The sequence below is a fragment of the Alligator sinensis genome, unplaced genomic scaffold, assembly GCF_000455745.1.
Source record: "Alligator sinensis unplaced genomic scaffold, ASM45574v1 scaffold1339_1, whole genome shotgun sequence".
Lineage (NCBI taxonomy): Eukaryota > Metazoa > Chordata > Crocodylia > Alligatoridae > Alligator > Alligator sinensis.
Window position 1 is genome coordinate 604,613 of NW_005842490.1, and position 26,406 is coordinate 631,018.

General features: G+C 42.8%; 1 protein-coding gene across 3 annotated transcripts in view; it reads left to right on the plus strand.

Annotated features, from left to right (window-relative positions):
• The window catches only part of MIER1 (MIER1 transcriptional regulator), a 52,392-nt gene that overhangs the window by 18,896 nt on the left and 7,090 nt on the right, over positions 1-26,406 (plus strand). The window contains exons 7-13 of one of the 3 annotated variants that reach the window (XR_003095804.1): positions 2,053-2,204; positions 3,437-3,518; positions 6,511-6,605; positions 9,248-9,375; positions 11,332-11,471; positions 14,621-14,641; positions 19,323-19,450. Coding sequence is in view for 2 of the 3 variants with exons in the window: in XM_025212865.1 (XP_025068650.1) it covers positions 2,053-2,204; positions 3,437-3,518; positions 6,511-6,605; positions 9,248-9,375; positions 11,332-11,471; positions 14,621-14,946 (923 nt within the window). In the remaining variant the exon portion in view is untranslated. Of the gene's footprint in view, positions 1-2,052; positions 2,205-3,436; positions 3,519-6,510; positions 6,606-9,247; positions 9,376-11,331; positions 11,472-14,620; positions 17,932-19,322; positions 19,554-26,406 lie in introns of those variants that run through there. The other 2 variants (XM_006031258.3, XM_025212865.1) reach the window with 2 other exon arrangements.

Below are 26,406 nucleotides of genomic sequence, written 5' to 3' on the forward strand. Positions count from 1 at the left end.
GACACATGGGAAGGCATGGGGGGCACATGCACCAGTGGCACTTCCGGTTTGTCGCTGACGCTTTCGGGGTCGGCGATTGGCTGCTGGGCACCCCCCACCCCCCTTGGCGATCAGCTGCAGGTGCCCCCCTGAGCCAGGCGGCACCAGTCACCCATGCGTGATATAAAACTTGCAGCTTGAGTTTGCAGGACTGTTAGTTGGAAAACCATCTTACTACCTATAAACTGAAAAGCTCTTATGTGGAAATCAGTTGAGGGACCAACATAAGACCATACCATGTCATTTTTAGTAATGTCGTTTTCACAGTTCAGACAGCCCTTTGAAGTTCAGGAGGGGTGGATTTGGAAGTGAGTGTAGGACTTGTAGCTTTTGTATGTTGTACATGTACAAGTGTGCTTCTGGCATTTACAGTGCCAGCCTCATATAGTAAAGTCATAAAAAGGTAGCTCACACCAAGTATGACCTTATTCCTGAAAAGGGATACTATCTTTTGGCTAGTGAAAAATAGGCCTACATGATGTGATTCGAATCAGCAGTGTTATGATTGCAATACTGCATAGCCTTTGTGATCAGCTGGGAGACTGATGTCAGTGTCTCAGCCATCCTCTCTGTCTTGCTTGAGATAACTGCCCTTCACTCACATGCTGATTTCCCTCAGGGTCTATATCTTCTAGACAGTGGCATGTTGACTCCTAGATGTGAAGTTCTTTTGTCTTAGTGGTGTTAGAGCTATGCTTTGCTATGTGCTATCATACCCTAATGATATCACGTCTCGTTCAGTGAGAAACTGAATGCTTTTCCCTGTGAGGACTGATGAGAAGAGCAGTTTCCTATCCTGAATCTCTGGGCCTTAAGAGGAAGGAAGGAAAGAATGTTGCTATGCTTTGTGTGAGCATCAGCACTATTTTGTGTTCTGTATTCAACAGTTGAGAGACATTGGTTTTAATTTATCCATGTTCCTCAACTATGTTTTGGTATCACCAAGAACTAAAACTTGACCAGAGAAACCAGCATATTTGGTACTGTTGGTTCACTCCGTCTTGGTGATTTTTACCAAGGAAGGGGGCAGTGTTAGTTGCTGATAAAGTTTCTGATAATCTTTCAGGGAGTGTCTACACATGCTTTTACGCACACTTAAACTTAATGTGCATTTGTCTAATGTGCATTATGTTCATGGACGACTGGTGCTTCCTGAGTCTGGCAGCAGCAGCCCTGTGAGGGGGGGCATGTCCCCCCTCCATCCCTCCTACCAGTCGCCTATGATTATGGCAATTTAGGCATGTGTCTACACGTACACACACTAAGGTGCATTAATGCAGTGTGCAGACCGACTTGGGACTAAAGTTGGTCCCAAGTCAGTTGACATACTCAGTGTTAATGCGCCTTAGCACATCTACATGTGTATTAAGATGCTTTAGCTATTGGCACCTAAATTTGATACCAGCTTTTGCAGGTATCAAATTTAGGCACGAATACCCTAAAATTGCCATTTCTAAGGCACATTAAGGGCACGTATGTGCAGACCCATACCCTTAATTCACCTTTAAAATGGCTAACGTGCCTTAAATTGGCACATGTAGACGCACCCTGAATGTCAGAAATTTAGTACCTGTACTTTAACTGGAGCTTGCATCAGGTATCTGATACATTGACTGAAGGAGTGGGTCTACTAATCTCAGTCTGTAATGGCCCTGAAAGCTCTTGAGCTGTTTGTTGAGAAATAACTACTCTTTTATGGTGTTTAGATTAAGGCAGTCTGGAAAGAGAGATGATTGGCAGTTGGAAACTCCTATTTCATAGTTTCAAGGGCAGATGGTGGAGGGGATTGTTTTTGGTTTTTCAGCTATAGCATTGATAATACCAGATATTTCAAAGGAACCTAATGTACAGTATGCTGGTCAGTCAGATTGTTCCACTTGTCACGTGTCCATAATTTCAGCTGTTTTACAAACTTTCTTAGCTAGCAGTGTCAGTGTTTCCAATTTTTGTATCCATTTTTAGGACTGAGTACAAGTTGGACTTTTTGTTTAAGTATTTTATGATTTCCCTTAGTGTATGAAAATGATGACCAGCTTCTGTGGAATCCTGATCATTTATCAGAAGATAAAGTGATTGAATTCCTCAATGAAGCCTCCAGGCGTACAGGTGATGAGAAAGGACTAGATGCAATTCCTGAAGGATCACATATTAAAGACAATGAGCAGGTACCTAAGCATTGCTGGAATAGTACATCTTAAAAGTTATATTGGTAGTGTTGGAGTAATGTTGTCACTGTGATGGTCCAAGAATTATTCAAGAGGCAAGGATTTATTTTGGGAGATCTCTTATTGGACAAACTGTATGGTTGGGATAAAGTTAGACAAGTCTTTGAATGCCAGGCATTCTTCGTTAGGTCTAAAGAAGCACAGAAGAAGAAAAATCAGACATGCCTCTTGTACGAGTTATATTGTAACTCTCCCATTTATTTATACTTTCTCAGAATCTGATTTTGGAATAGCTTGTTTTCTTTTATTCCCATTAAACAAATTGATTTTTTTTCTGCACTGAAGGCAAATCTTTAAGAACCGAAACATTAATGTGCATATTCAGGCTTTGAAATGATCTATTGCATTAAGAAATGGCTTTACCTGTAAAGGCCTGCAGTCTACTATAGAAGTTTTTATGTTTGAGTATCTACAGTCCAACTTCTCTCCTTCCCTGATTAAAAGAGTGGAGATTTGACATATGTGTGAATTCATTATCCTTTGAGGTGTGCATAAATCCGTATTCTCGTGTTTAAAAAAATGGTATGTCTTGCTAATGTGCTTATGTTGCAAGATTTATTCATGAAGTAATGTGCCTATATATGTTGAAGCACAGGAACATTATTGGTCTTGCAAATTATTTAATTCTAAGAATATATGGTATCATAACATTTAGTCATCTTTATAATTAGCCATATATGAACCTGCACTGGGATATTAGAATTCATCATCTCTGCATCCCCATAGAACAGGCTTAAGCTTATGCATCTTCCCAGACATCTGTTACTTAAGGGTCAGTCATAAAAATTTGTCTCTATATTCATACAAAAATATAAGCCAGTTTTGTAGTGGGGCCGGGACACAAGAGCACAGCACTAGTGTACAATATTTTAAAACATGAAATTATGTAGAAAAATTTGTGCTAAGAAATAGGTGTATAACTTAATTGTTGTCTTCATTTGTAAGTCTACTGTATGATATATAATTAGAGGGAGACGTGCTTTTTTTTAAAAAAAAAAAGGCAAATAAATATAATCTGTTTGAAAACCTTAAAGCCTAAAAAAAAACTTAAATGTTTCTTTCTATTTGACTCTTGGAGTAATTTGACTTATTCTGAGAGAGCAAATTCAGTAAGATGTGAATTCAAGTATTAAATGTGTGTGTTTATTTATTTATTTATTTTACCTTTTCAGGCATTGTATGAGTTGGTTAAGTGCAATTTTGATACAGAAGAATCATTGCGCAGATTACGATTTAATGTAAAAGCAGCCAGAGGTAAGCATACACTGATTTTTAATTTATACTTTTTTGCAAAATGGCATGCACCTTTTTAATTTGTTTAAAAACAGTTAGATAGTTCTGTTTCCATTACCAACTAGGTGTAAGCATAACATAGCACTTGTATGCCTCTTCCCACATTCAGGAATTAAATGATTTATGAACATGAAAATAAGGATTCATAAAATGCAACCATTTAATTAGGTCAGTTAGATGTTCTGTTTCCAAAAGGTGAGGAACAAAATGAGATATCGTTGGGGGAAGTAATAGGAATAATAAAAATGCCTAATTAGTAATACACAGATAAGAATGTGATATAAAATAAACCAGAATAAAAACCTGGTATTTTTGTTACTTCTAAAAATTTAAAATAATTTTGTGCACCCAACTAAATGATGAATTATACATAGCTTTTCTTTGTATTCAATCCTCTAGACATTTTAAATTCAATCATTGAAGTAAAGAGCATGGAAGTGTGTAAGAATTCAGAATTCTAAGTAAAGAAGATTGGATGTCTAAATCTTTTAGCTAGAAAAGATTCCAACATTAAATTAGCCTAAATTTTCCAGAAGATACTTTTGGAGTATTGGGGGGGGGGTGAGAGAATCCTTATTTTGATCTTTCCTTTTCATCTCTCTTAGTTTTTCCTGTTTGATAAGCTTCCCTTAGGTGCTCATCTATTCTTATTCCCTGTCTACTGTGCTTCTAAGTCTTCTATCTTTTGCCTTGGGGACAAAGATTAGAACTCTAGACCTGTCTGTACAAGAAAATGATCACTCTGAAAGCATGGCTTAACAGTTTCCCCGCCCCCTTTTCAACCCTTTTTGATAGTGACTCTCAGGTATAGATGAGATTTAAATTATGTTCAAAACTTAGAGTGAAATTCTGATTTCTAGTCAGTGAGAGCTTTGCTAAGATGTCTCATCCCTTGATATGAAAAGCCTGACTGGTCCCTGGGATCAAACATCCCACATTTATCAGAGTAGACATAGATCCAAGTCTCTTACTGTCCTTTCTTGACAAATATTTTTTTGGTTAAACTTTTTATCAGGTTGATCTTATGTGGGGCAGGGTTTAACCCCTGAAGTATAGTCCTATTTGCCCATAATGATGGAACTCACTATCTTACTCCTGCCCTCAAATGATGCTGAAAACCAATTCAGCTGTTAGTATAGATCAGGGGTTGTCAACCAGGGGTACGCGTACCCCTGGGGGTACTTGAGCAGGCCTTGCGCAGTACAAGCAGACAGCTGCCGCGTGCAAGCTTCCCCTGCCCCACAGGGGTGCACGGCTGGATGTGGGGGAAGGGCAGGGGAAGCTTGCATGCAGCAGCTGCTGCCGTTCCGCATCCAACTGCATGCCTTGCTCCCCCACACTTGGTATCTGGCCATGCACCGCCCTCCCCAACCTTGGTGGCCAGGGTACGCTGCTACATGTCCGTCCACTTGTGAGTACAATGACCAAGGTTGAAAACCCCTGGTATAGATAACACCATCTGTTGGAGTTCAGATTATCACAAGAGTTATGATAAATATATGCCATTCATTCCCACAGGTTCCCAATCACTGCTAATACCAGTTCCTCGCATTGGCAGCTCTTAAATAGGCAGATCACTGAACATGCACATTTAACTCACCAAGTTGCTTAGGCATTCTCTGAGTAAGTTCAGATCACAGTATTAAAAATGGTAACAGCAGACAGTAGGCTATCTTCACGTAGGCTGTCAATGTTGCTAACACTAAAGAAGCTGAATCAGTGTTTTATTTTTCCATGTTTGAAAAATATCTCTTGTGTAGATGAGGCTTAATTATCTATAAATGCTGTTTGTTGCATCTGCTAGAGTAGCGAAATCATTTTCATTTGTCAGCATATCTGTCCTTTACCCTTTGTAAATGGTCTCTTGCTGCTTCAGACAAAATTTGCTCTTCTTTTCTATTTTCATGCTAATACGTTGAATTTCTGGTGGCTGTTGTTAACTAATTGGCTTGTGGTTTAGAAAGTTACTGTATTTACCCATGCAAAATGTGTAAGCTTAGTATAATTTTCCATGTATAGAATTTAATTACTGGAGGATTGTCTTAAACTCATCTTCTCCCCCCCCCCCCCCCCGCAGGAGGTGAAGGAGGCAATGAGGGGAGCAGTGGCAGGGCAGAGAGCAGGGGGAGCAGATGGTAGGGGGCCAGTAATGGGAGAGGCAGTAAAGGACAGGTGATGGACAAGGCAGTAGTGGGGCAGGCGGTGAAGGCAGGCAGTGTGGAGGTGGTGGGGGAGGCATGCAGTTTGCCCCTGCCACCTGTCGTCCTCCCCATATCCCCCTTCCCCACAGCCTAAGGTCCCTGCCTTCCATCCCTGCCCTTCGCCTCTCCGCACTGCTTCTGCCCCTGCGGCCCCAGGTTCCCTTCTCCCCCTACTTCCCCCTCCCAAAGTCTCTACCCCCCACTTGCTCCTCTACTCCCCTTACCTTTGCTATGACACTGCCCCACTGCAGCCTGGGGCATTGAACACAGATCCAGCCCAGCCCCCTAGCCGTGATGCAGAGACAGCACTGCTGCTACAGGGCCAGTCCAGGGACAGGACGTGCCCTGTGTCCCAAGCTGCATCAAGGACAGAGCCTGCTGACACTGGAGCAAAGGGAAGGGGGGTGCAGTGGGAGGGTAGGGGGGATAGGGAAGGAAAGGAAGAAAAGCAACCCAGAGGGGAGTCTGAGTGTGGCAGAGGCCCAGGGCTGCAGGGGAGGAGCAGCAGGGGTTTGCAGAGGTGGTAGAGAGCAGGCAGCAGTTGCAGCTCCAGCACTGAGCCACCTCATACTTGATCATAAGATAAGGGGCTTTTTCCTCCATGGTAAATGTGGAAGAAACATAGGCTTTTAATTGAATAAATATGGTAAATATTTAGTGGCTTTTTTTTGGTTTGGCCGCTTGATTTTCCTTTTTCTTCTTTATAATGTTACTTTAAAGTGTGTTTTCTGTGTTTATATTCCTTATTTCAGAAGAGTTATCTGTTTGGACAGAAGAAGAATGTAGAAATTTTGAACAAGGACTAAAGGCATATGGAAAAGATTTTCACTTGATTCAGGCAAACAAGGTGAGGATGATTAATAAAAATGTACTCTACCTACATTATTGTAGCTGAAGTCAGGGGAAATACTTTATTTGCTCATATACAACACAAACAATCTCCGATACAATATTTACTCACATACCTTCCCCTAAAAAATCAGCCCCTGCAGATTGGAGTGCATATCTTAAACAGGGAAACTGCATATTTCTGACTGGAATAGAGGTTCCCCACTCTGAATTCTGCTCCAGCTTTTATTCCTACTCACTGCAGCAGTGACACTTTTATTCAGGCAGCTTAAGGAATCAGCTGACATAATGGCTCATTGGTCTTCACTCCACTGGTATTAATAATTATCTCTTCTTAATAGTCTTTATGTCCTACTAATCAAGCCAGTTTTGCTGTCTTTAGCTACCTCTGGTGTCTTTTCTACTATTTCTAAATAGGAGCTTTTCAGACTCTTTTTAGCTCTTTTCAGACTATAGAGCCACACCTGAAAACCAGTCTTAAGCAGCTTCAAGGGTTAAAGCTTTTAGTTAAGCAGATAAGGGAAGGTAAGTGAGCTGAAGATTTAGATTCTGTCCCTGCTTTATGCAGCCATAACTCAAGAAGAATTTTTTTTTCCATTCTGCCTCTCCAGAAACAAGACTGGTGTTTTATTTGAGGGCATGGGTACGCAAGAAAATTCTGTGTAGATGCTTACATTTGTGATTTTCTCCACATCAGAGACTGTTGATTCATTGTGACATATCTTGATCTGTCAGAAGGGGTTGGTTGCTTTAGCTGCCTGGCTTTGCATTGTATGGAAGAACAAATTGAAATCTAAAGCTTTAGTTATACAAAATCCTAAAATGGCTTGTTGAACAAAGAAATCTATTATTAACAAATAGGCTGAAATTTATTATAATCTTACTAATTAAACTAAAAAAAAATACATATTTAAATTGAACTTCAAGGAATTGAGTGTGTACTCTGAGAATCTGAGTCAGGAAGAAGTTAGAGGCTATGGAAATAGTTTTAAATCCCGTTAGTGAAAGAAAATACAGGCAGAGTTTCTCACTAATGAGTAACAAAAGTTTACATCAGTGGTTTGCAGGGAAATTCATTTTGGTGGTTCTGCATTTTTCACCAGTTGGTGCTGTCAGAGACTAAGCAAATCCATTAAGAAGAGAACTTGAAATATGCTTTCTGCTGCTTTTGAACCCATTTTGTCACTTCCATCTGCAGGTTCTGAGGCAGATCCTCAGCTAATATAAAATGGAAGTCAGTGGAATGTATGTACAACAACAGTTATTAAAAGCCTAGAAGGCAAGACTGAAAGAGGAAAGGCTGAAAGAATTGGGGTTTCTTAGAATGAAGAGAAGGCTGAGGGCAGTTTTATAACAGTCTTAAAGTATCTAAAGAGCAATTTATTACAGAGGATGGCAATTAGCCTTTTTTGTGCTTGTAGGAAATGGGCAGGACTAGAAGCAATAGCCTCCAACTACAGCAGAGGAAATTTAGGTTGGAGATTAGCAGGAACTTTCTGACTATAAGAGATAATCAAGTATTAGAACAACCTACTTAGTGAGGCTGTGGATTCTCTGTCTTCGGGAATGTTCAAGAGCAGGTTCGGTGGACACTTGGCTGGATTGGTTTAGTTGGGGGTGATCCTGCCTTGAGGGGCTGACTAGATGACCTTATGAAGTCCTTTCCAGCCTTACTTTCCTATGATACTGTGTTGTTTTATGCCAGCTGAGTATTTGCCCTAGCTTCTTAGACATAGCTTCCATTGTATAACCTAATGGCATGAACATTAACAGAACAAGGAATCATGGTCTCAAGTTGCAGCAAGGGAAGTTTAGGTTGGATATCAAGGAAAACTTTCTCACAAGGAGAAACGCTGGAACAGGTTACCCAGAGAGGTTGTGGTGTATGGTCTTGCTTTGAGCAGGGGGTTGACCTGAGATCTCTTCCAACCCCAGTTTTCTATGATTCTGAGGGCTGGTCCAGAAATAATTTTTTTTCTAATAGAATCCAATTTTGAGGCATCCTTAGTATTAGTGCACTGCCTGTTCCTCCTTTACTCATTTCTGCTTGTTCTTCCTGCATCACATGTCTCCACTGGGCTTATTTCAGCTCATTGATGAAATACTATTCCTCAATTTGGCATAAGTGCATCAATCAGTTCATTATACCAGTGACATTGCTTCTGACATCTTTTCCACCTAGTCTGTACCCTTTGTTTCTTATACCAAATGAGGCATTAAAAATGTGTGGTTATGGACATGCAGCAGAACTTTTTGCCTACATGATTTAGCACTGGAGTTCAAAGGTGCTTTTGTGAGAAGTACTCTTTTCCAGTTTTAACTTGCTGCTTGTTTTGCTTGCCAAAAACTGAATTTGGCACTTAGTTTACTTGGGGACAGTAACTCACAGATTATTTCTGATTTAGACTAAGAAAAGGTAAATCATATTAACACAAGAACTCCCATACCAGATCAGATCTGAGGTACATCTCTGTGCCATTCATTATTTTATGAACTTTTTCATATCTTCTCTCGCCATAAATTTTAAATATCTTAAAGGAAAATATCACAGTATACTTTGAACCTCTCAAAGTCATGCAATGTATGTGCAACCTCTGAAAGTGTTAATTATCTCATTAATGCTTATATGACCTTTCATAGGTACGAACAAGATCAGTTGGCGAGTGTGTTGCATTTTATTACATGTGGAAAAAATCGGAGCGGTATGACTTCTTTGCACAGCAGACCCGGTTTGGGAAGAAGAAATACAATCTTCACCCTGGTGTAACGTAAGAAATCCCTTATATTTATTTTTTTTAAATGCATGTCATATCTGTATCACCTCTTGATATTGCTTTCTGTGAAAATGGATTTAATGATTTTCATAATTTCAATTTCCAGTAGGCCAGCAGCCAAAGGAAAAGATGAATAATATTGCACATACTGTAATTGCTAAAAATATATATATAACATTTTAGTTAGACTAACTGATTGCTTTAACAGTTACTCATTTAGTGAAGCCTGCTTTCTGTTTGTAAATTGTCTGAATCACAATTTCTATTTTTTTTTTTAATGTTTCATGGGGGTTTTATGCAAATTCATCAGTCACAAATTTCAGATGTTTTATGCAATTATTCTGCAATATTTTCTTTAAATTTGCTGTTCCAGCAAGCCTTCCTTGCAATTGTAGCTTTGTTCACCTAATGTTGAAAGAAAGAGAGACTGAAAATAGCATGTATATATAGGCAACACCCTTTTATTTACTTCTTTTAATTTTAAATGCTCTTCAGTATTCGAATAGAGGCTTACATGCTTTCTTGGTTCTGGAGGCAGATCACACTGATGGTACCAAGGGTGGTTACCTGGATTGCAGGTATTGGTTATTGAGGCAGTACAGTCTTATTGCTTACACCCAAAAGCAAAGAATAAACACTTACATAGTGTCTGTCAAGCTACGCAGTGTAGTATATATTTTCATTGATCCCTCCTAGGAGACTCAGGAGGGGGGACCAGGGTGGCATGAAGACTAGCAACAAGTCTTTTTGGATTTGTCAACCAGTATGCACTTGGAAGGTGTCAATTTTAATGTGATTTAGATCTGTGGGAAAATTACAGTTTTGGAAAAGAAGATTCCTTACATCCTTCCTTACTATTTAAAATGTTGCTTGCTATCATCATGTTGTCTTTTGACCTTGGTTTCAGGTTGTCATTGTTGGCAAGGTTGCTTTGTTTTCATAACTTATCTGTGAAACTTAACACAAAGCTGCCTCTGGGTACCAACACACATACATTTGGAGCAGTTTCCAAATGGGGATGTTTCAAAAGGGCAGCAGCTGTTATGTTCTAATTGTTACTTGTGGACAAACTGAGAAGGATACATACTAGCAAAAGCTGTTTATCGAGTGTTAATTAGGACCCAATCCTTGTATGGACAAACACTTAGACCTTACTTTGCTCAGCTAATCAGTTCTGTTTTTAGCAAAACTTTATGTGAGATTTAAACATGAAACCTAATATGTACAGTTATAGCAAAAATATATTCATGTTCTGATTCAGATTCCACACTAATTTACTGTTCTGCCTCCACCTTTCAAAAATGCATGTGCACAGAATTTGCTCTTAGTAATACAGATAACTGATTGCTTGGTATTCAGTGGCATTGCCACTAAAATGCTGGGATTTCAAGGAACTTCGTTATCACGATTCCTTAGAGTGGGGGTTCGCAACCTTTTGCAAATATGTGCTGCAGCTTGCAGCACACAACATCTTATTGTTGAGGCTGCAATGAGAGAGAGCAGCCTCCATGTGGGTTTTGGCTGGAGTTGCTGAGGCAATTGGCACTCCATTAGCAAAATGTGGACCAGGTCAGACACTTGGGGAATTGGCATATCCTTAGTAAAATGCAGATCTGATTGGCCATTTCCAGGCCAGATCTAGCCCACAGGCCATAGATTGCTGACCACTGCTATAGAGCATCATCTTCCCAACTCTCAGCAAAGAGCAACATGGAGGTGGTAACTCATCCCACTGATTGTCAGTATATGTGCAGGCAACGGGAGAACTAGGTAGCATAAGGAAACTATAAAAGGAACAGATAAGATAAAAGCTAAATGCATCAAATGGGTCTTAAAATGTTATTGACTGTATGCAAGTCTAACTGTTTGTAGACAGTATATTGAGCATGCATACAACTTTCCCTCTAAAAAGGAAAAAGTCATTGCTGAATGTGGTGTTTCTGGTTTTAGGGATTACATGGACCGTCTTCTGGATGAAAGTGAAAGCGCTGCTTCCAGTCGAGCTCCGTCCCCTCCCCCTACAGCGTCTAACAGCAGCACCAGCCAGTCTGAAAGGGAGGACAGCACAACCAGCAACAGTAATCAAAATGGTAATAAATTCCAATTTCTTTTTCTCTCTCTCATTCCAAAAAGAAGTTGATGAATCTTAGTGACAGTCTCAGAAATGCACTGAAAAACTGTAAGAGAAATGGTGTGTGTGTAACCAAAACAGAGCAACTGCTTGACATTAGTTCCTTTCCAAGTGGTTCTGGTGAGCATCAGCAAGTTGCACAATTAAAAACCTACCTGTTTGTATGTTAATTTAAATATAAAACAGTTCACAGTATCCGCTATTTTTTTTCCTTTTAACTGTTTTAAATCTTCCAGGCTAATTCTAAGTCTGAGTAGTTCCATTTACTACAGTAGCTAAACATGTGCATAAATCTTTGTAGGATCAGGACCAATTGACATGCACAACTTAATGCATCTCCAGATGGCATGAGAAACAAAGTTAGCTAATCTGCTCTGCTTTTAAGTTTTTGGACCTAGGAGGGCTGTTGGCAGTGTCAGAGCCAGACCAGGTCCAGATGGAAGACTATTTTGGAAAGAGCAGAAACAACTCTTTCCAAATGAGTAATGGAGGCACAAACAGAAGGGAAAGGATTTGGAGGATGCAACTTGTTAATCATTTTAATCAGGAGGGAAACTGCCAGGATGATGAGTAAAGTGCTCTGTGCCCATGGGAAACCAGAGAGAGTTTGTCTGCATGGTAAAATACAACCTTCACTCTTCAGATGTTTTTAAAACAGGAAACCTAGCAAATACAAGGCACAAAGTAGAAATGCAAGCTGATGCTGGTAGCATTCCAGGAGCATAGCTGCACTTGTGAGATGCCCCTAAATGGTTAAAATGCTTCTGATTAATATATGTTGGTTTTAGATTCATAAACATGTCTCCTCTTTTACCAAAGTTTTATATTCATCTAGTCCTTAACAACAAACAATAAAGCATAAAAACCTAAAAGGTTATTATTTATTAAATTAATGCTCAGTTTTGATTGTATACGTAATGAATACAATGCCTAACTCAGCATTAAATAGCAAATATTTTACACATTTATATACAGAATCCTATGGAGTTGTTCAATTTTGTGGGCCAGTTTTGACACACGTTGAGATGAGCTGAACCTCAGAGCTGATTGGTAAACCTCCTTGTGTACTATCAACAGAATTACTAGCTAAATTTCAAAGCCTGACTGTCAGTGAAGCAACCCCAGGCTTTAATGATTATCACTGAAAAGCATATACATGCATCGATGTATCTGAAGGCATGGTTTGGCCTATGGGTAATGTACAAAAAAAAGAAGAAGCCAGCTTAACACTCAACGCTGTTTACAAAAAATACTTGAGCAGAATTTTAGATGCTTCCGTCCAAAATTACAATCTTGAAAATTTCTGCTCAGCTGGTGCCTAACCATAGCAGTACCTAAACATCATAAGTGCTTGGAACTTTTTTACTTTAAAGTTGTGCATGTGTCCAGTCTTGACAGAGATAAGAATGTTGGCAACTGTCTTACAACTCAACTAAGACCATTCTGGCTGCATGAACTAAATGTTACCTACCTAAGTCCTCTGGGAGGCTCAGTCAGGCAGGTCTCAAAACATGCCTACCACACGCGCCGGATTTAACTCCCACATAACATTCAGTGGTGCCTTTTTCATCTAAAACACAGAGGAGGGGCCCACTTAGATACAGTATTTTAGTGGTCAGAGCACTTGGCCAGGATGTAAGTGATGTTGCTGAAACGCCTTCTTCAACTCAAGGGAATTCAGGCCCACATTTCGGGAGAGTGCAGAGGGCCATAACAACCTTTCTGTAGTCAGTTCAGGGGTTGGAGCACTCACCATCCTTCCTGTTGAGTTTGTTCTGTTGTGCAGAAAAGAATTGAAGATGCATTGGGAAAGCAAGACCTAGTCTGAGAGAGGGAGGCACAGGCCTCATTTCCAGTCTCTGCTCCAAGATTTATCTTGAGTGGGGTTCTTTATAGTGGAATTTGGTGGTATACCGCACACCTGAATTGCCAGCCTCTCCAGAAGCCCCAGGGACTCAATGATACAGCTCTGTAGGCCATATCTATAACACACCTGGTATAACATATGTATATACGCATAAGCCATCCACAAACCAGGAGCCAGAACCCAAGATTCCCCTGTCCTTATGAGCGTCCTTAACCACTAGGGTACAAACCTATGTTTCTTGTCTCTGTCTGGCCCACTGAATTTTAAATTATTTTCTCCAGAATAGAACATGTTCAACAGGTAGGATAGAAAGTGCCCCCATCCCAGGGCAGCTTACATAATTTTGGGGAGATGTGGTTTGAGTACCCTGAGGCAAAAAAGGACATTTAGCATGCATCTGTGACATTCAAGGCTATTGTATCAACTACTGGGCCACAAAAAGGTGGTAGCACTCCCCAGCAAAACTCAAAACGGCGTCGAAACAGCTTTTCTGTTTCAACGCAATGGAACAGCTGTTTCAACTCAAAATGGAATTCGAGACGAAACACTGTTCTGTCAAAACTCAAGGCAAAACGGAATGATGCCATTTCGCACAGCCCTAATAAATAGCATATGTTTGATCTGGAATCCTGCAACAGACAACATGACACAATTTTTCATCATAAAGTACATTTTAAATTCAGGTTATCAATGACTCATGGTTAAAAATTCTTTGCTGAGTCTTAGACTGCATTAAGCTATGGGAAGTTAGAGAAATCAAGTTGTCATTACATCCCCTGCTAAGTAACATTTGAGAAGAAGTGAGGAAAATTATAGTAGGATTCCACTGCAACATGGCAACGCAACACTGATTGTCAGGTCATCTGCAGCACGTAGGATGGACTTGACAGCCTCTCAAACCCAGAGGATTGGTGTATTTTTCTCATTTTTCCAGTCACTGTCCTTTACCTACATATATCCAAAGTAGATTTATTGTATAAAGCTGTGTGAAGTTTAATTGTCTAGAAAAATTGTGGTATTACTATATTCTGTAGGATGTTCTTACATCTGTATACCTGCTGTAGCTTACACAGGCTTTCAGGAGTGGACATCTTGGCATGCCAGTCAGTGGGTAATTTTCCACATTAAAGATATTAATATCTGAGATCAGCATTTGGGTTTGGGAAACCAGTTAAACTTTCCTTTTACTTATCTCTTGTCAGATGCTTAGAAATCTAATTTTAATTTCTTTTGTAATGCAGGAGTATCCACCAATGGATCAGGTGAGATAGCAAGTAAGGATGAAATAAAAATGGAAGGATTGCATGTAAACGGACCAATGAGTGGCAAGAAGACATCTCATACAGATCTGGATACAAATGGTTATGAAACAGAAAACCTTTCTGCTGACCCTAAACTCGCTCATTCGACAGCAAGAAATGAAAATGATTTTGAAGAAAAAGGCGAAAGACCTGTGAAGAGGAGAAGAATCAACAGCAATGGAAAAGAAAGTCCAGGTTCTTCAGAAGGTTTCCAAGAAACAATCTCGCATGGGAAATTTGAAGAACTGGGAACATTGGATGACTGAATATGGGAGCTGATTTTATTCCTTGGAGTAAATTCTGGGACGTGTAAAATTTTCAGGGTTGATGGGTTACCTGACAGAATCAAATTCCAGGCAACAGTCTGTTGAGATTTTCTTACCTTTCATTTGGCCCCTAAGATCTGATAACTCATTTGTCAATGCTGACATGCTGTAGGAGAACTTTTTGGTCCACAGAGCTGTTGACTGTTAACAAAGGTCTGGCAACTGCATAACTGCCATCAGACATCTGAGAAATAAATCGGTCATGGTATGTGTATAGTGAACACATTTCTAGCTTAATGTGCCAAGGAAACGTATACACGTTCTTCTGCAGAATTACTTAAGCTTTGCTCTGCTATACAAATTATACTTTTTAAAGAGGAGAGCTGGATTGAATTACAGATTGTCACAAGAGGATAGTGACATTTAGAATTCCAAAAGATGTATTGAAATGGGTGTGGAGTTAAATGTTCTAAACGAAGAGAAGTGTTTTCCAATTGTTAAGGAACCCCTATGAATCCTGAAAGTTATGAGCACAATTATTTTTATATATAGAAGTTTTAAAACATAATAAACCAAGTCCGGTTTGCATATGTAAAATTGTTGACATCAATGATGTCTTTCCATATTCTTATCTGGGCTAAAGAAATACATTCTGTATTTTTCCAGATTTCTTTGTAGCCTTTGAAAGATTTTTACAGTACCTATGTCTTGATTGAGCTGTCCTTTCTTAAAACAAAAGCTTGTATAATTTTCTTAACTTGTATAGTTGGTAAACTTTTATGAAAGAAGTGATATTCTGAGTCTAATGTCAGCTTCATTTTATTTTGCTACAGACTTTTTCTAAAAAAAAAAACCGCAAAAATAATTTGTTTATGTAATTACCAAGTCATGTTTTCTTCTTGGAAAACAGTAAATGATTAAAATTGTTATAAGGGTGGTTAATAGTCATATAATTATGAGAATCTGATTTCAAATTTCTGTCTTATGACACACAGTGACTTTTAGAATTTTGGAATAAGCATGATGCTTTTATTGCACAAATTCTCTTGCTTTTATTATACATTTTCAAGGTTTATTTTTGAGATTAAGACAAAAGCTTAATGTCAGCCAAATGCCTAAATATACTAGAACTTGTTAGCTAAGGTCAGGTATTATATTATCATTGATTTATCTTTAATACATCTCGTACATTTCATTGTGCACAGAAGAGAGAAGGAATGGATCAATTAATCTGGTTGCCTAGGTTAGGCATGAGTACACAACTGGTTACCATGGGCCTGGCTTTTGCACCACTGAAAGTGTGTTGATGGTTTCAGTGGGAGCAGGAACAGTGCAGTGTCTGTGTAAAGAGTTGGTACAGCACATATATATGTGTATGTATATATGTAAGAGGTAATGGTAGGTGTTGGTAACTATATTTGAGAGGGTGCTAGAACGTAAAACCCTTGTCCGTAGGGGAGAATGCTAATTCTGTTCTTACTAGCCTTGCCAATAAAGGTCTGGACTTTGAGGTGGAGGTTTGTCTGTGAAGTAGTAATTTTACAAATATTACAGTACCTTTATAGCCACAGCTGCACAAAATCTGGTTTAAAAAGCATAGGAAATAATGTCCTGTTTGTGTAATCTAAAACCCGTTTTCTTGTATGCCTGTGGTTTTACAAACATACTGTTATTTCTGTTAAAGTAGTCTTCATAAGTTTATATGCTGCTCTTCCAAGGTTCTTTTGGAAATTTAGGGTCACATGTCTTTAAACTAGCTTAATTATCACATTACTGAAGTCATGTGTTTTTTCTAAGTCAATCTTTTGCTTTTTTGTTAATGATCAGGAGCCCAAGTTCAGAGCCAAATTAAAATCTGGTTTGACTCCATTGATTTTTATATTGGATATTAGCCCATTTGTCATCATCTTCCCCCCCCCCCCCACGCCCCAAATTTGGGTGATAAGTTTTTACTGGCTCAGCTGGCATTAGGAGTTGACAAGCTGACATTAACCTACCTAGAAGTATATAGCAGTTTATACAGAGAGGCATAAGTAAGAGACATATAATCTATGGCCTGCATTAATCTTGTGGAGCGATTGGTTTAGAAAGAGATTGTCAATTTGGAAATCTGGTTGGTTAATGGAAATCCAAGCCTTATATCAAAAGACGGCCACTTAGAAAGTTTCAGAAGGAGTGTAGTGCAGGGCTTTTCAAAATCTTTGCAACTTCAATCAGAGTCATATTTTCAATTTATTATATTAAACATTTTTGTTTGCAAGGTGAAAATACTTGCAGAATTTTTTATAGGAAAGTTTATAAGTAAATTGTCTCAGGCTTGTGTGTAAAATATGGCACTGTGTATATTTTCAGAAATGTTGCTTTGTTTTTAATCTTACCTCTTTATGGTATACCTGAAAGAGACCTGACATTCCATAAGCAAATAATATGTAATGCTCAGCTATTCTTTAAGAAGTATTTAATTATAATTTGCATTTTGTTTATGCAGGTGTGTTTTTTTTATACAATATTTCGTTCATGTTCTTCAAAATGCAGCCACTATAACTTGATAAGTCATTGCACTACTAGAACTATTTAAAATTCTAGAAATATAGTAACTTTGAATTTGTTCAAGAAACATTCGGTGCAGTTTTGGAACCGAAAAACATACGAACTCGTGTCCAAACTGCATAAAGACAGCAACTTGCATGTAGACACTTGTGTATATTTTTTCAAGCCCTATCATGATGCATCCAGCTGGATCAAATGTCTTGTTTTCATGAAGTGCTTTAAGAGTGCAGCCTGAACAGAAAATGCAGTTCAACAGAACAAACCTTTGTTGAGCTTTTTAAAGGATTTGAAGTGATATTTTAAGAAAAAAAAATTTACAAATTAGTTTTTATACATTTTTTTCACGCATAGTAATTTTGCACTGTTAGTAATTCCCTTATCCTGCCCCACTCCCTGTCTGCAATTCTGGAAAAGCTTATTAAAATATTTTTTTAAACATATTGTCTGTGTAAAGAGTTAACTGAGTTTTTTCGTTTTCTTTAATTGATTGGATTTGAGTCATTAGCAGGGATCCTGGTTTTCCGTTCAGCATGGGAAAAGTCAGCAACAGGCTGATTTCTCCTTTAAAGGAGAAAAAACATGAGAAGCGGCGGGTTTCCCCTTGAAGAGTGGCAGAGTTCCAGCCTGCAAGGGGCTGGGGGGGAGCAGGAGGAGGTGATCAGGCAGCATAGAGAGCACCTCCCGCAGCTCCCCACAGGTAAGTCGGAGTGGGAGGGGGAGTGAGTGGGGATTGAGGCCCCCCCATAGTGAGAGTGAGCAGGAGGGAGTTGTGCCAGACTGGGGGCACTGTCCAGGTGGACAGTGGTGCTTGGGTCCAGGGCTAGGGAGGGAATGCGTGGCTGTAGGGCCTGGGCAGGGAGCAGGACAGAGCCGGGGGGCGGGCGGTAGAGGGTTCTGACTACTTGCCACTGCGTACTCCTGGGAGGGCATGGGGGGCATATGGAGATTTGTGCATGGGGTAGAGGCAGATGTGGGCCAGGGACCTGGGTCCGCAGCCCCCTGCCTCTCCAACAGCACCCAAGCCACCTCCCTCGGGGCGGGGTTGTGGACCTGGGTCCCTGGCCTCATAACCCTGACAGCTGGGGCCCTCTGGCAGGCCTGGAAGAGAGGTGGGGGGATGTGGGTGGGGAGTGAGGGGCACCAGCAGGGCCCAGGGGGCTGTAGGTCAGGAATGAGGGGCACTGGTATGGCTGGGGTGCTGTGGCTTGGGAGTGAGGGGCATGGGCAGAGAGCACCAACATATCAGGCTGCTCAGCACCATAAAGCAGTGGTGCAGGGAACAGCTGCAGCTGGACCCGTCCTGGTGAGTGAAGGGGGCAGGGGGAGCTCTGATTTTTCCATGATAAACCGAAAATCAAGTGCCACCATTGATAGGTATTTAGAATTTATTATAGTGATTGAGGCACTGGTAGGCTTCCAAATTGCTTTAAAATTGTAACTATATCAATAAAATATGTTCAATAGATAGTGGTGTTTCATTTTCATCTAGAAAAATGCAGATTTAGGTGTGTTGTAACTGGAGAATTTGCAATTTTTAAATGAAGAAAACCAGGATCCCTGGTCATTTTGTTCATGGAGGATGTGAATACACAGTGATGTACAGTAGAAGAGTTAGTTATGCCATACTTCAGGCTGTGTTGAGATTTGCACTTAAATTAAATGCCTTTAATGGATTAGGCTTCAAATTTTCAGACAATAATTCATTGAACTGAATTTTCATTGTATTTCTTTTTATAATGTACTTGTTTTTGTTTGTTTGTTTGTTTTGCAGATGAAACATTTTTTAAATACTCTTTAAGTTTTTTGCTTCATCTCTCGTTTCTTAGGATTCCTCTATCCTGGTGATTCTCAGCTGAGGGTGCCATGAGATCCTTTCAAGGATGCCGCAAAGTGCCACCCAGGCTAAGCACAGACAGTCAAAAAGCCTGTGGCTGAATCGATTCTGTCTTTGCAGGTTAGTCTAAGAGGCAGAGATTAAACTGAGAAAACTGAACACGCTTTTGATTCAGGAAATGCAGCCACATACTTGCAGTGGCTCTGGACAGAAGCCCGACGGGGGGTGGGAGCGGTGCTGGTGCATGGCTCTGGCACATAGCCAGTATGGGCTGTGTGTTTGCTTCCTTTTCCTGCTGCCCTCAAGGTCTCTGGGATATGCAGTCCGGAATTACATCAGCAGCAGGACTCTGCAGGGTTGCTCATCACTTCCTCTTGCTACTTCCAGGTGCCTCTAGGACTTGTAGTCTGCAGTTGCAGCCAGCAGTAAGTTTTCAGCAGGGCAGGGCAGGGCAGCTCCGTACTCAGGGGAAGCGCAGTTTGCCTGGGGTGGAGGCAGTCCCTGACTCCCCTTCCCCTAACCCTTCTCTGCTGGAGCAAACAGCACATCACAGTCCAGGGCTGGAAAGCATGCTGGGATGCTGAGGGACTGTGATTTAACTTGAACCAGAAAGTGGTCTGGGACAGAAGCTTCATAAACTGGTTTGAACCAAACCAGTTAAGTCTGATACTACATTCAACCAGGTTTATCTTAAACCAGTTTCATCTGTTCTGAAACTGGTTTATATGTACTGAATTTGTATAGATTTAAACCAGTTTCTGATTATTTAAACTGGTTTACATGTCACTTCTGTCCCTAGCCCTACTGTTAGGTGTGCAAACAGGATTCACAAGAGAAACCCAGAGATTTCAAATAGGAATCACTCATAGGGTTAAAACGATTCTGACCTGTTGTAGTATTTCAGAGTTCTTTGCAACAGAAGAATTGCTTTATTATTTTTTCTCTAGTCAAAAAAAATGAGTGAAAGCTAAGGGGAGCCATGAAGTCTAACACGATTGAGGACCACTGCTCTAGCCAAATAATAATCAAAGACCCGACTCCTATCATACAGTATGCGATTTACCTGGTAAAACTATGGTAAAGGACCTTCCAGTCTTTCTGACACTTCAGTTGCTTCAGAGACCAGTAAGAGGGCCTGGATGGATGAAGATGTAAGTGAGGCTTTGAGGGACACAAGACACTTCAGTGAAGATATGCAGAGGGAATGGAGGGGAGACAGGCTCATGCCTGCAGCTCCTCAGAGCAAGTGTCAGCTGCACATAGAGGTGTTCAGAGCCATTGGATCTGGAGTTGCACCCAAGCCAGGGAGCTGGAAGCTGTGCGCATGCCACTGCCACTTCTCCCCCCCCCCTTCCCCAGTTGGGGTGTGAGCACAGCTTCAAAGCAGCCCTGCCAGGCTGGGGGAGGTGGGGCCCAGAGGACCTGCTGCGGCATGAAAACAACTTCCAGGTCCACAGCACTGGTGCAGCTCCCCTCTGCCTGAAGCTGTTTTTGCCTCACAGCCAGGGAGCAGGGGGCTGGAAGAAGCAGCAGGGGTGCAGGTACATCTCCCAGCTGCGTGGTTCTGGTGGAGGTACAAAGGTGTTGCCCACCAAATAGGGACTAGACTACTTGCTCGTGGCTTGAAAAGGGTAGTGGGCTCCTCCCTTGAGTTTATAAGAGTTCTTGCTTTTCCTGGAAGCAAAGCTTAGTGCTTTCATGGTGAGAGACGGGTGCTTCAGTCTCCTATAGCAAACAGCATGGGGGAAGAGGGTCTCTGCACCAAGGCACAGTAGTACACCAAAAAACCCTGTGCAACTTGTTATCAACAGAAGCATCAAGCACAAAGCTTTACTCACCAGCCATCAGTTCAGCTGCAGTCTCCCCAACCATGCAAGCCTTTTGCATTTTATTCAGTTCCCCAAGTTGCTATCTCCACCCTGATCTGCCAACTCTGGAAGCTACAGGTGGGGGAAGAGAGACCAGGCTCTGCACTGAGATAGCAGCAGTTAGAGTCATGGGAAAGTCAGGCTGGCAAGAACCTCACAAAGGCATCTTAGTCCAGCTTCCTGCTCAAGGCAGGAGCATACCTGGCTAAACCTGCGGGCAGCACTTGGGCAGCAGAGGGCACTGTTATCTGCACACTCTGGATGCGAGCGCAGAGCACCAACACAGCAGTACAAAGCTCCTCCGATCACAGCTGCCCAGGCGATCTTTAAACTCTAATCTTGCCCAGATTATGATCTTTCAGCTCCTGTTCACGTGAGGGAGGGAAGGGAAGAAAGTGGGGGATCAACCCTGGGAGGTCCTGGAGCAGAAAGAATGAGTGGAGATGTGCGCGGGAGGGACCATTGTGCCACATGTTCTGCACATTTTACAGCCAAGGCACTCTTGTAATCTCACTGGTCTTTTGGGAGCCTTACAGTATGGTATTCCTGACTACCGCAAGAGGGGGAAGAAACTACAAGTCCCATGGAACATGGCACTGCACAAGAGAGGACAAGGGGTTGCTGTTGCAAGGAAATTACCTAAAAATGTAGGGGGGAAAAGATCACAGACACTGCTACTGTATTTCATTTTTCCTGTCTGTCACCTTTCCCTGGCTGCTGCCACTTGCTTGCTTAATAACTGGCTACTAGTCCCTTGCAGTGGTCGCCTTTCAGTGGCGCAGGCCCTGTCTCCAGCTGCCCCCCTATTTGCCTATTTGCTCTTGATCTCCCCTGATGAGCTTGTAGGCAGCCACCAGGTCCCCCCTCAGCCTCCTCTTGCCGAGGCTGAACAGGTTCAGGTCCCTCAGTCTCTCCTCATAGGTCCTGTCCTCCTGCCCTCTCATCAAGTGCGTGGCCCTCTGAACCCTCTCCAGGCTGGCCACATCCCTTTTGAAGTGTGGCGCCCAGTACTGGACGCAGTACTCCAACTGCGGCCTGACCAAAGTCGCATAGAGGGGGAGTATCACCTCTCTGGACCGGCTTGAGATGCACCTTTGGATGCATGACAAGGTAAGGCTGGCCTTGCTGGCTGCGGTCTGGCATTGGCGGCTCATGTTCATCTTGGAGTCAATAATGACTCCAGGATCCCTTTCTGTCTTTGTACGTTCAAGAAGGGAACTCCCCAGCCTGTATGTATGGTGTGGATTCCTTCTCCCAAGGTGCAGCACCCTGCATTCGTCTACGTTGAACCCCATCCTATTCTTGTCTGCCCACTTTTGTAGTCTGTTTAAATCTAGTTGCAGCCTCTCTCTCCCTTCAAGTGTGTCCACCTCGCCCCACATCTTAGTGTCATCAGCAAACTTGGACAGCGTGCTTTCCACCCCCTCGTCCAAGTCGCTGATGAAGATGTTAAACAGTGTGAGCCTGAGGGCTGAGCCCTGGGGTACCCCACTGCTCATATCTCACCAGGTTGAGCACAGCCCGTCCACCACTACTCTCTGGGTGCGCCCCATCAGCCAATTTTTTACCCATCCGTGTAGGCATCAATGCCACAGTCCCTTAATTTATTGATGAGGATGGGGTGAGAGACAGTGTCAAAGGCCTTCTTAAAGTCTAGAAAGACTATGTCCACAGCGACACCATCATCCAAGGATTTAGTTACTTGGTCGTAAAAGGCAATCAGGTTGGTCTGGCAGGACCTGCCTTTGATGAACCCATGCTGATTGCCCCTGAGCATGATCTCCCCTGCAGGCCCCCCACAGCTGTGCTTGATGATTTTCTCCAAGGTCTTCCCATGCACCAAGGTGAAGCTTACAGGCCTATAGTTACTTGGGTCCTCCTTCCTTGAAAATTGGGACCACATTAGCCAGTTTCCAATCCCCCGGCCCCTGGCCAGATGACCATGAATGCTCATACAGCTGGGCCAAGGGCTCCGTGATTACCCCTGCCAGCTCCCTCAATACCCTTGGGTGGAGGGCATCTGGACCTGCAGATTTAAAAACGTCTAGCCCTTCCAGAAGATCTGTTGTGTTACCGATTTGAACCAGTTTCCAATCACTTATACCAGTTTATGTGTAATTTCTGTCACTAGCCTAATCGGATTAGAGTAACCCAAGGAAAAGACAGTGGAGACAGTGATACCTTGATGCTAAGATACTGGAATATGTCTTGACCCAGGACTTTATGCAAATGGAGCCTGGTGACAACTAAGAGCATCAGCTCATGCACCTGGTGTTGTTTGTCTGAGTGGCAACAGATCTGACATGGCAGGGGCCCTGGCTCAGCCTTACCCTATTTTGCCCATTTGTGACTTGAGAGCAGGGAAAGCCATGATTCCCTGTAGTCTGCATTCCCTGTGCTTCCCATGGCACAACCCACCTGTGACTGACTGGCCAAGGGTGGCTCAGCTTTTGGCCTTTTTGCTCAAGGTCCTTCTGCCAAGAAAGGTGCCAGTTAATATTATGCTAGGGTGACCTCCTTTTTAAAATGTAAAGGTGCCTGCTTCCCTTCCCCTCCCCCCCACCCCCGCATTGCATGGCATAGCCAGAGCAGAGCTGATTGGGGGTCGGGGGTGAGGTGCAGATATGGCCCCCTTGGGGGGGGGGGGGGGGGGTGCAGTGGTGGCCAGCCACCCTCTCCTGCACCCCATGGACAAGCCACCTGTGGCTCTGTCCCACTCCACTGCCCACCCTGGGGCCCCATGCACCACCCTAACTAAGCCATGCCCCCTGCTCCACTCCCTGCCTTACTCTCTCCTTCACTGTTGGGGATGGGTACGCTCTATCTGCCCCACACACACACCCCCACACACACACACACACCCCACCCCACACACACACACACACACACACACACCCCATAGACTGACCTGCAGGGAACTGCCTGGTTCTTTCATGGGCACGCAAGTGCACGGGACACCCCCTGCAACCTGCTTCCAACAGCTCCTTGCAGGCTGGAATGCTGCTAGCCTGCAAGGGGAAACCTGGATCCCTGCATGATGCTGCAAATTGGAGACAATGCTGTCCCAGAGTCATGCAGCCCAGGACCGTTCCTCCCCCTCCCCCGTTAGACAGGTGGTCATCCTATGTTATAGCAGCATGGCCACAAGCCTTTCAGCTCCAGGAAAGGTAAATGGGGGCTTGGCTTGTAACACACAGCTGTTTTCTTTTCCATGTAAAATGAGCTAATGGTCAGCTGTGCAGTCCTTAGAGGATCTCATGACTCCCCCCGCAAAAAACAAAAACAAAAAAACAAAAAAACCTCTCGACTAGGGCACAGGAATCATTGAGGTGAGCAGCTTTCTTTGGCTCTGGTTCCTATAGGTACCTCTGCTAAGCAAAAGCTTAATCGCCAGCCCTGCTGGGCCAAATTTTATTTATTTCTAATATACAAACAGCCAAGGTGCCCGTATCTGTCTCCATTGATTCTGTAGGCATCCAAAACCAAAAATCTAGACCCTCACCCTGCCTGCTCAGATGCCACTCTAGGGCCATCCCAATTTTGTCAGTAAAGCTACTTGGGTATCAGATGGCAGTTCAGGCTATGCCCTCAAGCAGACACCCTGAGCAGCTCACCACAGCCAGCTAGATCTGCAAAAGGGACTTGGCTACATTGCACTGAGAGGACTACATGCCCGTGTGGGCAGTGCCCTCGGGTGGAGACTTGTATTATGGCAGCAGTAGAGTTTTCTGCCAGCCTGGCTGAACCACCTCCTCAAACTACAGAAGCCCTCTCTGTTGGCACAGCTGCATCCAACCCAGTGTTGGCCCATCCCTTCCTACACCCTGAACTAACCTCACTCTGCCAGCAAATCTTTGTAGTGTTGACCAGGCTTTAGAGCCCTCAGCTCCCCATCCAGTGCCTAGGGCAAGGTAGATGCCCCCAAACAAGAGGCATAAAAGCTGGTCTGCTACACAGGTTACTGCCAAAGGGCCCAGGTACGCAACAGAGCCCCAAGGGAGTGGGGCATCAGCTATGCCAGGGATGCCCAGGCACCTGGTCTTAGCCAACAGCAAATGAAAGCTAACTTGTAATAGCTCAGCCCTCAGCGTGCCCATGTGCTAAGGCAGCAATAGAAATGCTGAGTGGGATGATGTTCTCACAGTTATGCACCTGCATTCCAAATAGGGTTTCCCCCCAAGCCTGCCCCTGCAGCTAACTGCCACCTTGCTTAGAAAGGCCTTCTCTCGCTCTTGGAAGAAATAGTTCTGTGCACTCAGCGCACACAGTAAGGATGCAGGAGATCATAGATTTCAGTTCAAATACTCTGCGAGTATGTGAGTACTCAGGGAAGAATTAATCTGTTTTTAATTCTTGCCCAATGAGTCTCAATGTCTGTTTTGAGGGTGAGTTGCCTTCCCAAGAGCTGGAGAGCTAACTGATTTGTGGCAGTCAAGAGCATCTTACTCTGCAGTGGTTGAAGGGAATGGGGCTCCCCCAACCCACATACCCATTTATTGAGTTAGAAAAGTCCATTAAGGCCCCTTCCAGGCTCACAGCCTACTGTACTGAGCACTGTGCAAACACAAGGCAAATGGTGGTGATAGCCCTGAAGGTCTAAAGCAAGCAGAAAGGGCAAGAAAGAAAAGAAGAGCGCAACAGGAAAATGACTTGTCCATGGCCCCAGCAGTTAATAGAAGTAAGGCCTCTGAGGCCCAAAAGTGCACTCTCCCCCTGCCTGATCTCTGTCAGATTCAAATACAAAGCAGAGCCAAGCATCTGAAGGGCTCCAGGAAACCCCCAGTAGCTTCATGTAAAAATGTGCTAGCACAGGGGCAATTATTTTGGGTGGAGGGCCGCTTACTGAGTTTTGGCAAGCCATCGAGGGCCGCATGACAGGCAGCCAGGGACAGATAAATATTAATTTTTTAGGGGCCCCACGGGCCAGATAGAACGGCCTGGTGGGCTGCATCCAGCCCACAGGCCACATTTTGCCCACCCCTGTGCTAGCAGCATCTCCCAAACACAAACCATGCCCATGCTGTTCAGGAGGTACTCCTGGCATCAGGGAACAATGTTCCCGATATGATAAATGGTTGTAATTGCTGTTATGGTCATGAACACGTCTTTTTTTTTTTGGTAACTGTTCTGGGTCCAATTAAATTCTTTCCATCTATTTTCTGTCCAGTTTGTTGAATTTGGCCAGCTCTGTTTCTTGTCATCTGGTAG